A 15,822-nucleotide genomic window follows, 5' to 3' on the forward strand; every position below is an offset into this window, starting at 1 on the left:
CTCGGAGCCGACCAAGACAGGGGGCTCGACGCACACCCACGCCGGGACCAAGCGTTCCTCGGAGAGCTTTTCCCGAATTCAGTCGCTCGGTCCCCACGACCACCTCTGCGGTGGGACAGCTGCCGGGACCAGGCGCGGGGGGCCGTGCGGTCCCGCCCCTCCCCTGTCCTGCCGAGGGCCCGCCCCGCGGCGGCGATCACGTGGGGCGCGTCCGGACCGCGACCCGGAGGCGGAACCCGCCGGCTCCCGGAGGGCCGAGGCGCGCGCTGACCCGAGTGGGCCGTGCAGGTCCGGGGACTCCCCGCCCCCAGCGGCCCCGCACCCCAGCCGTGTGACTCCCGCGACCTCGCGACCCCGGAGCCCCGGTCATGCGACCCTCGCCACCCCGCGACCCGGCCATGCGAGCTCCGCGGTCCCGCGCCGCCCGCGCCAGGGTCGTGTGCCCCCGCGCCGCGCTGCTTGCGCTCCTGGCTGCGCTCCCGGCCGCCCTGGCTGAAGCCCCGCACCTGGTGCGCGTGGACGCGGCCCGTGTGCTGCGGCCCCTGCGGCACTTCTGGAGGAGCACGGGCTTCTGGTGAGCGCTCTACGCAGGGAAACTGAGGACAGAGCGTCCCACCCGCCCCTATCCCCACGCTCGCTCTTCCCAAACCCGGAGAGCCCACCCTGCCACTGGTCTCTGGGACCCTCTTGTCGCATCTTGGGAGACCCTCGGGCTCGCTTGCCTGTGGTCTTCAGTACAGTAGGTGCTCCCTAGAGAGGAGGGAACCCCTTGCTCCTCCATGTGCCATCCACCCCCTGTGGTGGAGGCCTGGGGCAGCCCTGAGCTTCCCCAGTGGCCACTAGGAGACTGAAGAAGCTTGTGGCTGCCCCCAGGGTCTCAGGACACTGCTTGTCTTGAGGCAGACCATGGGGGGCAGCCCCAGGGGTGTCAGATGTCCCTGCAGTGGGACCTGACTGCTGTCCTGTGTGTCCCCAAGCCCCTCAAAGTAGGCTGAGAGTCTCCTGTATGGCAGGGCAACTGGTGGGGTTGGAACACGGTCTTCTGTCCTGTGGGAGCTCCCTTCCCTGACAAGACAAGACTTCACAACGTTCCTGGCATTAGGGTCATTTTATTATTCACTGAGTGGACAAGCACCAATCCATCACCTGGAGCCCACACCGGTCATGGGTCCTGGATTTATAGGAGCCAGATGTGTAGAGAGGCTGTACTGCTGGGCAGGGCCCAAGGCTCAGGACTAACACAGCCACCCCTTCTGTTCCCAGTCCCCCGCTGCCACACAACCAGGCTGACCAGTACGTCCTCAGCTGGGACCAGCAGCTCAACCTCGCCTACGTGGGTGCTGTCCCTCACAGAGGCATTGAGCAGGTTCGGACTCACTGGCTGCTGGACCTCGTCACAGCCAGGTGGGTGGTGTAGGGGTGGGCCTCCTGGGGCAGCTGGCCAGAGTCTGCCTTACAGAAAAGATGGCGAGGCCAAGTGAGGAAGCCAGACTGGCCTCATGCTGTGTCGGACAGTGTGGGGCTGGGGCTGCTGCTTGGAAGACCCATTGCCCTTACACTTCCTGTCACAGCATCCTGTTGGGGAGGGGGGTGGGAGGACATTCTCACTGGCTGTGCTCCAGGGGGGCCTGTGGGGCAGTGTGTGCTGGGGACAACTGCTAAATGGGGCACAGCTGGCTTCCCCCTGGAGATCACCTTGGAGGTTCAGGCCTGCTTGGTGTTGTGTGGCATGTGGCTTTGTGTGCCAGGCCTGAGTGCTGGGCTGAGGTTCTGTTGCTCACACCACCTTTGGCCCTGACACTGGACCTCCTTCCCTGGAGCAGGCTGTCACCCTGAGGCTGAGGCACAGGGCAGGAGAGGGGGCCGGGCACTTGGGTGTGGAGGGCTTAGAGAAACATAGAGCTCCTCATGCCCTTGGCCAGAGTCGGCAGCCTCTACCCCGTGGGGCAGAGGCTGGCCAAGCCCTGGGATAGTGTGTCCTTTTGGCACCTTGGAGCCTGCATGATTTGCAGGGGCCTTTGTTCAAATAAAACAGTGACACAGAGTGTCAGGTCAGGCACAGCACTTCTGGGCTCAGGCCGAGGGACTTCATGGGTGGCTGGCATCATGGCCAAGCTGGCATCCTGGGGGCAGCGCTTGTCTCAAAGGTGAAGGATCTTGACTATTGAGTGTCTGGGGTCCTTGTGTGTGATCAGAGTGCCCCTTTCCCCTTCCCCAGTTGGGGTTCCCTGGTTTCCCAGGGCAGAGGTGGTGCAAGAGTGCACCTCTCTGATGACTCCAGCCCTTGGCATCGCTCCCCGGGAAGGATCTCAGCGATGGCTGCAGATCTGCACTGCAGGCTCCCAGGAGGGAGTAGTGAGCAGGCCCTGGCCCTGCTAGAGGGTGGAGTCGGCAGCCACCAGCTCCCCACGGCGGGCTCGTGCCGCCAAAACGGCACTGTGCACACTGTGGAACAGCTGTTCCTCCTCAGCCATGTCCCCCTCGTCCTCCCTGAGGAAGCCACCTCTCCCCAGAGCATCCCTCACTGGGGGGCTACAACAGGCCAGGAGCAGGCTGATGCCCAGGGCCTCATAGTCTTGGCGCAGACCCTGCAGTGTGGCCATGCCAGTCGTGTCCAGGAACAGCAGTGGGGCACAGTCAATGACCACCGTGTGGAAGCCAACCACTGTGGGCACCAGCGCGGCCGTGCTGCTCCCGGAGCCATCTTTGCTCTCGACAGGGTCTCTTTCGGCAGCCTTCGCCTCTGAGCCCTGTTCCTTCCTTCTGGCGGCCAAGCGCCCTGCGTCTAGCCCCGTGAGGCTGTAGAGGGACTGCAGGAAGAAGTCCTTGTTGGCATAGTAGAGTGGCCCTGAGAAGCGGAACACCTGGACCCTGGGCTCGGGGATGAGGCCCTCAAATTCTGTGGCATCCTCATAGAAGGCCGAGTCCCCGATGCGGGCGAGCAAGGCGGCATGTGGGCGCTGTGTACGGCCCACCAGGCTGAGCAGCGAGAGGATCACGCCGGCCAGCAGCCCGGCCTCAGTGCTGACCAGCACACAGGTGGCCGCAGTGCCCATCCAGACCAGCGCGTCAGCTGGGCTCAGCCGCCACAGCCGAGGGAGATCCCTCACCTTGCGCAGGGCCCCACGCAGGCTGACGACAATGACGCACGCCAGGACGCTCCGCTGCAGGTCCTGGAACAGTGGTGCCAGCACCAGCAGCACCAGCAGCACCACAGCGGCACTGACCACGCTGGACAGCTGCGTCCGGCAGCCGGTGGAGGTCTTCACCAGGCTCTTGGCAAGAGCAGCACTGGTGGCAAAGCAGTGGAAGAAAGCAGGCAGCACGTTGCAGCAGCCCACGGCCAGCAGCTCCTGGTTAGCGCGGATGGAGTAGCCATGGTTGTGGGCAAACATCTCTGCCAGTGAGATGGAGAAGGCCGAGCCGACGAGGGCCAGGGCCACGGCGTCCAGGGCCACACGCTGCATCAGCTCTGGGTCTGGCACCCGTGGAGCCACAAAGCCAGTGGGGATGTTGCCAGCCACGCTTGAGCCAAAGCGCTCGTGGAGCTGCCCAAAGTGGGACACAAGTGTGGCCACCACGATGACCAGAAGTTCTGTGGGCAGCGGTACCCTCAGGCGGTGCCGGCAGCGGTCTGAGACCTCCTTAGCAGCCAGCAGCACTGCCAGACACACGGTGCTGGTGACCACATCGCACACGTTGGCCTGGCTGGCGCTGCGCAGCAGGCTTAGCCACGTGCTGACCACCATGCCCGGCCCCTGGTGCCGAGGCATCCGCACGCCCAGCAGGTGCCTGAGCTGCGAGGTCAGGATGGTCACGGAGGCCCCCATGGCAAAGCCGTCGAGCAGCGGCTGCGAGAGGTAGGCGGACACGAAGCCCAGCTGGAGGACGCCCATAAGGACCTGTGGACAGAGTGTGATCAGGCCAGCAGGCTGTCCAGCAGGAGCTGCGTGCCCTGCCACTGGCACCTGGTGTGGCCTGAGGGGCACGGTCACAGCACAGAGCCTGACGACCCACTGCTTTAGCTACGTGTTTTCCAAATCAGGCTCCTCCTGTGGCCTCCTGTGTTCCTGCACTGCACACTTGCACACACGCCAGCGGACACACGCGTGGGTGTTACATGTGTACACCGTTGGCCACGGACACTCACTTCTTACCCTCTCGCGTGCACAGGAGCCAGTTTTATTTCAGAATTGAGGCCTCTGGGCTCTAGGCATTAGAAAAGCCTTTCTTCCTGTTTCCTGCACATGGCACTGACCCCCATTGCCCTCCCGTGCAGACATGGAGCCGACGGGGAACTGGGGTGGACAGGCCTTAGGTAGGAGATAGCCAGGTGTGGGGAGGCTGCAGGAAGGCATCCCTGTCCCCTGGGTTCCACCTGGGTCAGAAAGCTCAGGAGGCCACGTGGGCCACAGTCTGGCTTGGCTCCAAGGACCCCTCCCCGCTGCACCCTCAGCCCTCAGGTGTTGGTGCCTTGCCCTGGGATGCTCTTGCATGCCCAGCTCCACCTGTGCCTTGCTCTGTCTTCTCCAAGGCCCCAGCCTGTCCTCCAGACCTGACCCCATATTTCCTCCCAGTCTTGCCCCTGTGGTAGGTGATGGGCACCTAAGACGGGGGGTGCCCTCAGCGGCCGAGTGGCCCATCTTTACCCCCATGCAGCTGGCTCCTCACCTGGTAAACCCCAGCCACCAGCGTGAGGGCAGTGGCGACGCGGATGGCGTAGCAGTCCCGCCCGCAGTCAGGTGGCCCAAGCACCAGCGTGGTAGCTGAGTTGTTGAGGTCGCTGCCATTGGCTCTGGGCCCCGGGCTGTCCTGGGAGGGGTCGAAGCCAGCCAGCTGGAGCTCGCGGTCAACGACCTGCCCCACCATGAGGCAGAGCAGACTGAAGATGCCCACAGAGACGTGGCGCGAGGTGCCCATGAGGAAGTAGATGAGGTTGGCGAAGAAGGACGTGTACAGGCTGTAGATGGGCTGCAGCCCGGCTAGCAGCGAGTAGGCAATGGCCTGTGGCACCAGGATGATGCCAATGACTAGACCTGACATGATGTCACCTGCCAGGTACTCCTGCGGGCGGTACTGGCGCAGCCAGCGCGTGGCAGGGACCAGGTCCTGCACCAGTGCCCTGGCTCGCGGCAGGCTGCACATGCAGCTCCGCAGCAGCCTGGCCTTCAGTGTTTTGTGCAGACCCTGGGGCGTCGGGGGCTGCCGTCGGACCAGCACCAGCCCCCTGCCTTGCTGCAGGGGCTCAGAGGACACCTCCATCCTGCAGCGCCAGGCCCCTCAGGCCCACCTGCAACAAAGAAGTGGGCATGGCCTTGGGGTCCCAGGGCCTGTGTCTCAACAAAAAAGTCTCAGGCAGGGGCAAGTGCTGCTGCTGCCCAGGGCAGGGTTCAGAGGTTGCCCTGCTCTCAGAAGCTGAGGGGACTGGGTCAGGACCTGGTGCTGAGCCCCTCCCAACAGCATGGGCCAGACCCCATACCCTGTCTGGATGGACATCAGGTCCTGCTCACTCCAAGGTTCCTTCCATCTGTGGGGTGAGACATGATTACGACAATGGGCCACATGCCTGGGGTGTGCCAAGCTCAGTGGTGCTGAGGGGTGGCCCGGCAGAGCTCTGCAGTTCCTGCCTGAAATCTGCCGGGAGCCTCCTGCCACTCACCTCCCCAATGGAGGGAGCAGGCCGGGCCACCTCACACATGTGCTTCAAGTCAGCCCGTCAGAGACCCAGACACGGTGAACACACCTGAGCCTTTGCTGCTTCCAGTCCACCTCCCTGGCCTGGCAAAGGGCCCTGCTGTCCACCCCATGCCCGCACTGGAACCCTCTCCCCTCTCCCATCCAAACCAGTGCCTGCTCCCCTATGGACACTTGCAGCTGGCCCCTCCATCACCTCTGCACTTCGGGCCCTGGGACTGGCAGAGCACATACAGGAAGGGGGTCTCCTCGTGTGCCTGCCAAGCCTTGTGGATACTGGGGCCCCAAATCTGCCAGGGGAGTGGCACTAGGGCCAGCTGGGAGGAAAGTTGGGGTGACTAGAATCCATCTCCCCCGTCCAGGGTGTTCTGGGACATGGGGGCCCTTGCTAGGTACGTGCCCAAGGCCCTGACCAGTCCACGCAGTGCACAGGCATGCCGCACTGTCCCTCAGGGCAGCCTCCCAGAGGGGGCCCAGTCTTCTGCAAACAGCCACCCCAGGCGAGCAGAGCTAGAAGGGCACCTGCTGACATTTTCTTTGCGTTCAGAGAGCACCACTGCGTCAGGGAGGCGGTGCCTAGAGGCCAAACTGATCGCGTACGTGGCCCGGGTCTGCTCTGCCCTGTTTACAGGCTCCAAAGTACTTCTGTTTTTAAAACTCCCTGCATAGCGGTGTTGACCAGATGTTCTTTGCTCCCTCAGAGCCCAGGACACAGGCCTGGAGACTCCCTGGGGAGTGGGGGCAGTGATGGCCCCAGCCTGGCAGGTCAGTGCAGGCTGGCTGGGTACAGCCCGTGTGGGCTCCGGAACGGTAGGTGCTAGCCCTGTAGGGAACGTGATGAGAGTTGTGTCCTCTTCATCTGAAGACCCCACCACACAGGGTTCCTGGGGTCCAGGTGTGCAGCACAAGGACTGTACATGCCACCTGCCTTGAGCCTGAGGGTCCTCTAAGAAGCCATGGAATCTAGGGATCCTGGCCAGTTGTCCACAGTTCCTGCCTCCTCTGCCCCGTGAGCTGCCTCTGTGGTGGCTGAGTTGTCCGGGGCCCCAGTTTGGCTCTTACCTGAGAGAGCACCTTATAGGCTCAGAGGGCCGTGGGATGTTGAGGGCTGGCCTGTCCCTTGAGGCTGGGGCCCGGCTGGATCCAGAACCCACTGGCTTTTGTGAGCAGGTGGAAGAGCAGAGCAGTGAGTCTGGCACCGTCCTGCAGGCAGCGCTCTGTGTGCTGGGCTCTGCAGTTAAATTATTTACCCCAAATATTGCTGAGTCACAGGTTCCCCCCAGACGTGTTACCTGAGCAGCTAACCCAGGGAGTTGCACTGTAATCAGGCTCACAAATCATTACAGCTGTGTGGGGCTCCAGGTGCAGCTGCGGCCCTGCCAGGGAGCGAGGGGGAGTTGTGAGTGGCTGTGCAGGGTGCGTGGGTGTTGGGGACCCAGCGCGAGGCAGAGGCTTGTGTGCTGAGTACAGGCCACTCTCTGGGGCCAAGTGCAGTCACCCCCTCCCCACCTGGGAGAGGACTGAGGGAGGGGCTGTCGCCTGTCCAATCGCTAGATATCTGCCTGGTCCTGCAAGGAACCATTCTGGTCCAAGCGGGAGCAGGGGTGGAGGCTGTAATGGCCAGCTTGGCATGGGGCCACCATGCTCCCAGCCTCCGTCCTGTGTCCGTGTGTGGAAAGCAGACACACAGTTGCTAGTGTGTGTACGCGCACGCATGCATGGTTTGCATACTTGTGTGCACACATGCGTCGTGTGTGGTGTATATGGCCCAGGGCAGAGGGCTTCCTGGCATCCAGATGCCACCACCAGCCTAGCATGCTCTTCCTTCTGTTGGGGGCAGGGTCCTGGGTCTGCCTGCATTCCAGCCCAACCCGCTAAGACTGGCCAGGCCTGCCTCCTAGGGCTGCCATGAAGATAAATGATCCCTTAAAATGAATTAAACCAGAGGCCCTGAGACTCTTAGGGCAGTGGCCCCCACAAGAAAACAGAGTGAGCTGCTGTTTTTAAAATTATCATGCAGAACCTCAGGTCCCCCATCTTTAAAGTGGATAATGGAGGTGAGCCCCCATCACTGAGTGCTTGAGGGGTAAGTGGGTTGTGAGTGACAAGGGCTGGTTCCTTTCCAGGGGGCTGCTGCAGTCCCAAGCATGCTCCCATCCTGGGGGCAGGCCTAGGAGGTTGTGGGGGTCCCTTTGGTGAGACTGGAAGGCCGAGCCAGCCTGGGCCTGCTGTCCCTGGCAGCCCTGGCACTTTGGGCAGCCTGGCTGAGGCCTGGGGACTGTGAAGTTGCCTTGCTGCCTCTCCTGTGCCCACAGGTCCTTGAAGGGGGATTGCAGCCAACAGTTTTGCAGAGTCAGACATGGCCCTGGGCTGCATTCTCCCGGACAGGGGACACTGGAGTGTGAAGGGGGTTAGAGCCCCAGAGGGAGGGTGCTCCCATCAGGCATCCTGACACTCGGCTCCTTTGCAGCCTGCTGGCAAGCCCTGCCTGCTTCCCTGGAGCCATGGGCCTGGCCAGGGAAGACCCGACTACAGGTTGGCCGCATTTGGAGGTGAAGTGGGAGTGGAATGTGGTTGGGGGATAGGGGTGGCCAGAGAGTGGGAAGAAGCCGTGGGCGTGAGAGTGGATAGGGCCAAAGGCTCCAGGGGTGCAGACCCATGTGCACACGTGCTAGGGCTGAGGTGTTGGTGCAAGACAGGGTGCAGGGGTGTCACCTTGGGGGCACATAAAAACCTAAGTGTGGGGAGCAGCTGTCCCCCCACCAAGGGGGTAGGGACTTCCAGAGGCTGTGGAGGGCCGGCCTGTGGTGTGATTTTAGGCTGGTGGGGATAGCTCAGGAGGGCAATTTTCAGGGGTGCAGGCACCCCCACCATCTCTGCTGCACTGTAGGGGCCTGGCCTTGGCTGTCCTTGGCAGGGATTAGGCCTGCCCCTGCTGGGTGTCCCCTGTGGGTGAGGAAATACAATTGAGATCACACCTGTAGGACCCTTGGGGCCTAACCCCCTATTGTCGACATATCCCTCTGCCTCAGTTTCTCTGCCTGTGTACTGAGGCCAGAGGCTGGTGCTGCTTTGTGCCAGCTGTCTAGGGGTCCTGCGGCCCTGCTGGCCCGAGAGGGTGGGCAGGCCCACTGGCCCCCGTGCACCTAGCTGCTCCCCACGTTGGGGGAAGGATGGGGTCAAACCTGCCTGAACCACCCTCCACTGGACCTCCTGTCAAGTCCTGGCCGTAGGGTTATTTCCTTAATTTTGTCTTTGACTCAACCGTTTTAAGTTGGAACACATTTATTTGGAAAGGAAACATTGTATCTGTACCCACCACCCGTGGAAAGAGGCCAGGCCGACAGGGCTCTGGGGTCCAGACCCCACTTTCTCTGGAATGACCCGCCCGTGTGCGCCGTGCTGGGGTCCAGGAGGGAAGACGGAGGCCCGCTGACGCCCCCGCCCCAGTGCCCAGGCCGCGCCGCAGGTTCTCCCACGGGGATCGGTGCCGGTCCGGCCGCACTCCGCACAGCCCCGCTCCCGCCTGGAGAGCGCGACCGCCGTCGGTCTCGCGCCCCTCACCCCTGGGACGGCACGGCTCGTTCCCTGCCTGCGCTGTCCCTAGGCACGCGCGCCCCCGCCCCCACCGCCGCCGAGCACGCGCGGCCCCGGCCCCGCCCCGCACACTCACCGGGCGGGCAGTGGCTCGGCCTCGCGGCGCAGGCGCTGGGACTCGGGGCGGGGGACCGGGGAGGGGGCGCCGAGAACGAGCCGGTTGTGCGGCCGCCGGTGCCTACTGGGGTCTGGCAGGGTGGGTCGGTCCTCGGGCTTCCGGCCCCGGGCTGGGCGATGGCCCAGTCTGCGTTTCCAGGCCAGGCCGCTCCGCAGGGCGCGTGGGGTGGGCTGCGCACTTGGGCTCACCGGCTCAGCCCCCTCTGTATTCTGTCTCTCAAATCCCCCTCCCGACCGGACCGAGGCGGAGGGAGACCGAGGCGCGGGCTGTGGGGCGGAACTACTCCCTGTTCGTTGGACTGGGGTCGCCCCTGGGGGCGGTATCCTGGTCCCCGAGCATCATAGCTGCGAGGCTGGCCAGGCCAGCTGACACTCAAGTCCACCGTGGTGACAGGCTGGGGACATCTCTGATGCTGGGGCTCCCCCCGCTGGCGGCCCAGCCGGCCCAGCACCCGGGCGGTGTTGACCCCAGGCCTGTGTGCGCAGGGCCCGGGTTGTCACCTTGGCATCTGCGAGAAAGCCAGGAGCTGCGCCAGGACCTGCACTTTCCACCCGGCTGTCATCGCCTGCTCCTGCCCCACCCCCACCTGTAGGACTTTGGAACCCATCCGCTGGGCATTTAATTTTTACCCAAGTGCTTGTTAAGTTTTACTTCTTAGCTACTGGAGTGACCTTTGGATGGGAGGGGCGGTGGCGGGGGAGGGTAGAGAAGGCTCGCTGTGCACCTGCTGGCGCCCGCCCCCTGGCGTAGGAGCGGGTGAGCGAGCAGAGGGTGCGGCGGGAGGAGCAGGAGCTGGCACCTGTGCCTGTGGACGGGCGGTGCTCTGCCTTCACCGGTACAAGCAAGGACAGGGACAACCAGAAGGGAGGTTTTGAGTTGTCCAGGCCTGCACTGCACTAGGGAGCAGTGCTGGGCCGGCTAGGCTGTGGCGAGAAATTGCTGTGACCAACAGACAGCTATTTAGGGCTAGATTCCGGGTTCTTGGTGCGACCCCGCCCTGCCCCTGCTGCGCCATCGCACACTCGGAACAGACCCAGCTGCCTCAAGGGGGCGCGTCGCGCCGCGAGCTCCTTGCATCCTAATGGTGCAGGAGGCCCTCAGACCCTGGCTGACCCACCTGTCTGTGCCCCATGCCAAGCACCTCCCCACGCGCCTCACTAGGGCTGCAGCATTTCCTGCCCCGCTCGCCAGGCTCAGTGCTGGCTGCTGTCCCCTGTTCCACCACCTCACACCTTTGCCTTGGGCCAGAAGCGTTCCCCACAGTGCCAGACCCCTGAGCACCAGTGTCTTCACCCAGTCTACCCTCAGATGCCCAACTCCGTGTGGCCCAAACCGAGACCAGCCTGGCTCCAAGCTAATCTCCACCTGTCCAGCTGCTTAGGCTGGAATCCATGGAGTTGTCCTCCCACCCCAACGGCAGATGCTGTCCCTCTACTTTGTAATCCATCTGCTCCAGCCCCTCTTGCTGCCTCCCTGGCTGCCACCCAGTCTGGGTGCCACATCTCTCCGTGGGTGACCACTGTGGCTCTTGAGCCAGTTGTCTGGGTCCCACTTTGGCTCCAGTGAGTCGCCAGAAGGATCCCTCAAAAACATCATGGCACTGCTCTGCCCAGAACCCTGAAAGGGCTCTACATTTCACCCTGAGTCAGGGTCCTATCTTCACAATGGTCACAAGACCCCCATGTAACCTCATTTTCCATGATCTTATACCCTAGTTCTGCCCCAGGCCCACTAGGTGCCTTTCTGCTGCTTGTTTACCAGGAGCTGGTTCCTATCCCAGGGCCTCTGCACATGCAGCCTCATCTGTTTTCCCCCAGACATTCTCCTTGCTGGCTTATCCCATTACTTGGGAGGTCTTAGACATCCCCTCCTCAGAGAGGCCCTCTCTCCCTGACCTTCTGCCCCCTTCACTCTCTGTCATGTCCCCATCACCAAACATCTGATGTGCTCTTAAAGATTCTGATGGTTGCCTGATGACACCTGTCCCCTCTCAGAACATGAGCCCTTTGGGAATTGAGCTCCATCTGGGATGAGTGTAGGGTGGGGGGAGGCCCTCTTTTCTCTTTCTGCCCATCCAGGTTGCATCTTGGAGTGTGGGGGCAGAGATGAGGGTACTGTTGGGCCAAGTGTGGGGCCCTGGACTCCAGAAGAGGCAGAGAGTCAGGGTAGAATGGCCACTGGGATTTGCCTGGCTCCTGTCCTACAATGCCCACCCCAGACCTTTCCTGAAGGACCTGCCTGCTGCATCACACCTCTGAGTCTCATGGCTGTTCTGAGTTTCCACCCCAAGTCTTCCATCTCTTGAAGGAAGAGGTGGGAGGTTTTAAAGCACAGGCACATTAGTTCACACTAGGCTGTGAGTGGCTGATAGGTTTCCATAGTGTTGGTTATTTTTTAAGGGGAAGGGCCTATCAGGAAGCCTGGGTCTCGGCCCTGTGTGGCAGCTCCTTTTCTGCTGGAATGTGGCCACAGTTCCAGCATGGAAAGCTAAGTCACATCTGTGCTGTGTGCTCTCCACACTGACATTGACTGTCCACAGGGCATCGGCTGGGCAGGGCTTGAGCTACAACTTCATCCACCTGGACAAGTACCTGGACCTTCTCAGGGAGAACCAGCTCCTCCCAGGTGAGTGGCTGGCTCTACCCTCTCAGCCCACCTGCACCCCCTCTCCCACTACCCAGCCCCTCTGGGTCCTTGATGATTGATTAGGACTGGCCTTGGTACTGGCATGCTGGAGCAGGGCATGGGCATGGCATGGGCAGTGGGCAGCAGGGCCGCCACCCTCCTTTGTTGTAGGATTTGAGCTGATGGGCAGCCCCTCGGGACTCTTCACTGACTTTGAGGACAAGCAGCAGGTGTTTGCGTGGAAGGACCTGGTCTCTCTCCTAGCCAGCAGATACATTGGTGGGCAGGGTGCAGACCCTGGGGACGGGGTGGGTACTCCTGGGCAGGCTGTCCTCCCCCCATCACCCAGGCCATCCCTTGGGTCTTCTGTGTTTGGTCCCTTTGAGCCAGGGCTTCTCGATGGCAGGGTGGGGGGGCTCGGCTGCACTCAGACCCTCCATCAGGCCCAAACCTCCAACCGTGGGACTCCCTGGGGTTACGGATGGGCTGGACGTTCCAACACAAAGGGGTGGAGCACGTGTGACAGCAGGAACGCTCTGCAGGGAGGTATGGACTTGCGCATGTTTCCAAGTGGAACTTTGAGACGTGGAACGAGCCGGACCACCACGACTTTGACAACGTCTCCATGACCACGCAAGGTGGGTGGTGCTTCCTGGTCCTGCAAACTGAAAGGGGCATGGGAGCACGGGAGGGGAATCTGCTTCTGCTGGTCCCTCGGGGCATGCATGGACACTCCCTTCCGCCCAGGCTTCCTGAATTACTATGACGCCTGCTCCGAGGGCCTGCGTGCTGCCAGCGCTGCTCTGCGGCTGGGGGGTCCCGGTGACTCCTTCCACGCCCCGCCGCGGTCTCCGCTGTGCTGGAGCCTCCTGGAGCACTGCCACAGCGGCACCAACTTCTTCACGGGGGAGGTGGGCGTGCGGCTGGACTACATCTCCCTCCACAAGAAGGTGCACCCCGCCCCTCTGCCAGCCCTGGACCCTCGCCTGCCCCTTACTGGTGGTGGCAGTGGTGTAGTTGACCGTGGTGGCACCTGCAGGGTGCGGGCAGCTCCATCTACATCCTGGAGCAGGAGAAGGCCGTAGGCCAGCAGATACGGCAGCTCTTCCCCAAGTTCGTGGACACCCCCATTTACAACGATGAGGCGGACCCACTGGTGGGCTGGTCGCAGCCGCAGCCATGGAGGGCCGACGTGACCTACGCAGCCATGGTTGTAAAGGTGGGCCCGCCCTCTGCCCTTGTACATCTTCCCCCCAGAGCCACTTTATTCTTAGGGTGGGAGTGGTGGCCACTGCAGCCGCTGTCCCAGCCGCCCTGTTTGCCTCCAGGTCATCGCGCAGCACCAGAACATGCTAGTGGCTAACACCAGCTCCTCCATCCACTACGAGCTCCTGAGCAACGACAACGCCTTCTTGAGCTACCATCCGCACCCCTTCTCTCAGCGCACGCTCACCGCACGCTTCCAGGTCAACAACACCCGCCCGCCCCACGTGCAGCTGCTGCGCAAGCCGGTGCTCACGGCCATGGGGCTGCTGGCTCTGCTGGGTGAGCGGTGCCGGGCCAGCCTGCAGACAGCCGAGGCGGGCCTGGCGCGCCCTGGGTGCGGTAGGACCAGAGGGGGCCCTGGGTGGGCTGATCAGGGCCTTAGTCAGGCAGGGATGTCTTCTAGGCTGAGGAGTAGGCCCCGGGGCAGGGGGGCGTGGACATGGGGGGCAGAGCACACTTCCTTGGGGTTTGCCCTCCCATCCCACTCTGCTTCTCCGGATCTGTGGGGGGCCGAGGTTGTGGTGTGAACTGGACCCCCCAGGCAGAGATCTCTTTACCAAGAGGAGGGGACAGATGTGGGAAGCCAGGCCCTGGGAGGGTGGAGGGGCAGCTTCCCTACATGGTGACAGCCTCCCCCGGTAGATGGGGAGCAGCTCTGGGCTGAGGTGTCCCAGGCTGGGGCGGTCCTGGACAGCAACCACACGGTGGGAGTCCTGGCCAGCGCCCACAGCCCCGAGGGCCCTGCCGACGCCTGGCGCGCTGCAGTGCTGGTCTACGCAAGTGACGACACCCGCGCCCACGCCAACCGCAGCGTTGCGGTGACCCTGCGGCTGCACGGGGTGCCCCCTGGCCCAGGTGGGTGGAGGTCCCAGGGAGGTCTCCCGCTGCGGGCACTCTGAAGGGGCGGGGCCTGGAGGGGGCGGCCCGCTGAGGCGAGGCCCCAGCGTGCGCTTCGCAGGGCTGGTCTACGTCACGCGCTACATGGACAACTGGCTCTGCAGCCCCCAAGGCGAGTGGCAGCGTGCGGGCCGGCCGGACTTCCCCTCCGCGGAGCAGTTCCGGCGCATGCGTGCGGCTGAGGTTTGCGGGGCGCCTTAGGGTTAGGGTACATAGCGCCATCAACCCACCCTGAGATCCCTGAGGACCCACCTTTATCCCCAGGACCCGGTGACCACAGCACCACGCCCCTTTCCTGCCAGTCGCCACCTGACTCTGCGCCCAGAGCTCCCACTGCCCTCGCTCCTGCTGGTGCACGTGTGCGCACGCCCAGAGAAGCCACCTGGCCAGGTAAGTGGCAGCCCCCACAGCTGCCCCAACTCACCCCCACCCCACCCCTGTCACCCTGACACAGTACCTCCCTTCCCCTAGGTCACCCGGCTCCGTGCACTGCCCCTGACTGAGGGGCAGCTGGTTCTGGTCTGGTCGGATGAGTATGTGGGCTCCAAGTACGTGAGTGGGGGCCACCTCCCCGTTTTGCCCCAGCCCTTTCAGGCTGCAGTGGCCCTGTGGACACTCCATGGTGGTGGGCCAGCTCCCTCCTGCTTCTCTGCCTTCCACCCCCCACATTGTGTAGTTGTGACATCACACCCTGTCTAGTGGCACGTAGGGGTACCTGCAGGGGACATCAAAGGCAACAGTTGGGCTCCAGCCTTCTCCGCTCTCCCCTGAAATTGCAGGAAGAGTGCCAAGGACACAGGGAGGTGCCAGGGAGGGGGGATGGAGGGAACAGGGCTGTGGGTCTGCCCTGCCCCCCAGTCTTGGTCTTGACTCTGACCTCCCCAGGTGCCTGTGGACATATGAGATCCAGTTCTCCCAGGATGGTAAGGTGTATACCCCGGTCAGCAGGAAGCCATCGACCTTTAACCTCTTCGTGTTTAGCCCAGGTATGCCCACCCCCCATTGCCCTGGCCTCGGCCACCCTATTCCTGCGCCTCCGCACAGTGCCAGGTGTGGTGGGGTCAGGGCGTTTCGAAGACTTGAGTCAGGGGCATTAGGTATCAGGGTAGGTTCAGGTGGGCACACGCTCAATAACACGTGTGTACCTTTGTGTCTGCAGACACAGCTGTTGTCTCGGGTTCCTACCGAGTTCGAGCACTGGACTACTGGGCCCGGCCAGGCCCTTTCTCGGACCCTGTGCCATACCTGGAGGTCCCTGCCCCACGAGGGTCACTGGCTGCTGGTGACCCGTGAGCCTGTGCTGACCAGTAACCCGGGGCAGCTGGCCTGTCAGTTAGCCTTCCGTGCCACCTGTTTCCAGCTTGTCCCATCATCGCCTTTAAAGTGCGTTTCCACACACCAGTCTTGGGTGAGGCTTTGTGGGCCGCCACTGGGCAGGGGTGGGGCTGGCCCCTGAGGGTGAAGCCTGGAGGGGTGAGGACCCATCTGGAGCAAAGCCTCTTCCTGCCCCCTCCCATCCAGAGCCTGCCCCCTAGCCTGGACGGGCTGAGGGACACCGCTCTGGCCATGTGGAGCCCTGCCCGCTCCAGGCAGGGAGCTCTGCTTCGCCCTGCCCACCCAGGGGT

At 63.1% G+C, this 15,822-nt stretch overlaps 2 protein-coding genes across 3 annotated transcripts; one reads left to right on the forward strand and one right to left on the reverse strand.

The window, feature by feature from the left end:
* The first annotated feature begins 234 nt into the window (after nucleotides 1–234).
* On the forward strand, nucleotides 235–15,593 carry IDUA (alpha-L-iduronidase). 2 transcript variants are annotated; one of them, XM_045528309.1, is made up of 14 exons: nucleotides 235–574; nucleotides 1,264–1,404; nucleotides 11,949–12,034; nucleotides 12,206–12,313; nucleotides 12,577–12,672; nucleotides 12,782–12,984; nucleotides 13,074–13,253; nucleotides 13,363–13,579; nucleotides 13,943–14,155; nucleotides 14,259–14,380; nucleotides 14,462–14,587; nucleotides 14,669–14,745; nucleotides 15,083–15,183; nucleotides 15,357–15,593. In XM_045528309.1, the coding sequence occupies exons 1-14, from the start codon at nucleotides 369–371 to the stop codon at nucleotides 15,488–15,490; spliced, it is 2,010 nt and encodes a 669-aa protein (XP_045384265.1). In that variant the 5' UTR covers nucleotides 235–368; the 3' UTR covers nucleotides 15,491–15,593. The 2 variants fall into 2 exon arrangements, with proteins under 2 accessions (XP_045384265.1, XP_045384266.1); XM_045528310.1 differs by lacking the exon at nucleotides 1,264–1,404.
* Nucleotides 1,090–6,887, reverse strand: SLC26A1 (solute carrier family 26 member 1). Its single transcript, XM_045528307.1, has 3 exons — nucleotides 6,757–6,887; nucleotides 4,672–5,290; nucleotides 1,090–3,902 (listed from the first exon to the last, which is right to left on the reverse strand). Exons 2-3 carry the CDS (start codon nucleotides 5,260–5,262, stop codon nucleotides 2,376–2,378), a joined length of 2,118 nt encoding a protein of 705 aa, XP_045384263.1. The 5' UTR covers nucleotides 5,263–5,290; nucleotides 6,757–6,887; the 3' UTR covers nucleotides 1,090–2,375.
* Nucleotides 15,594–15,822: the final 229 nt, after the last annotated feature.

The sequence above is a fragment of the Lemur catta genome, chromosome 17, assembly GCF_020740605.2.
Source record: "Lemur catta isolate mLemCat1 chromosome 17, mLemCat1.pri, whole genome shotgun sequence".
Classification (NCBI taxonomy): Eukaryota; Metazoa; Chordata; class Mammalia; order Primates; family Lemuridae; genus Lemur; species Lemur catta.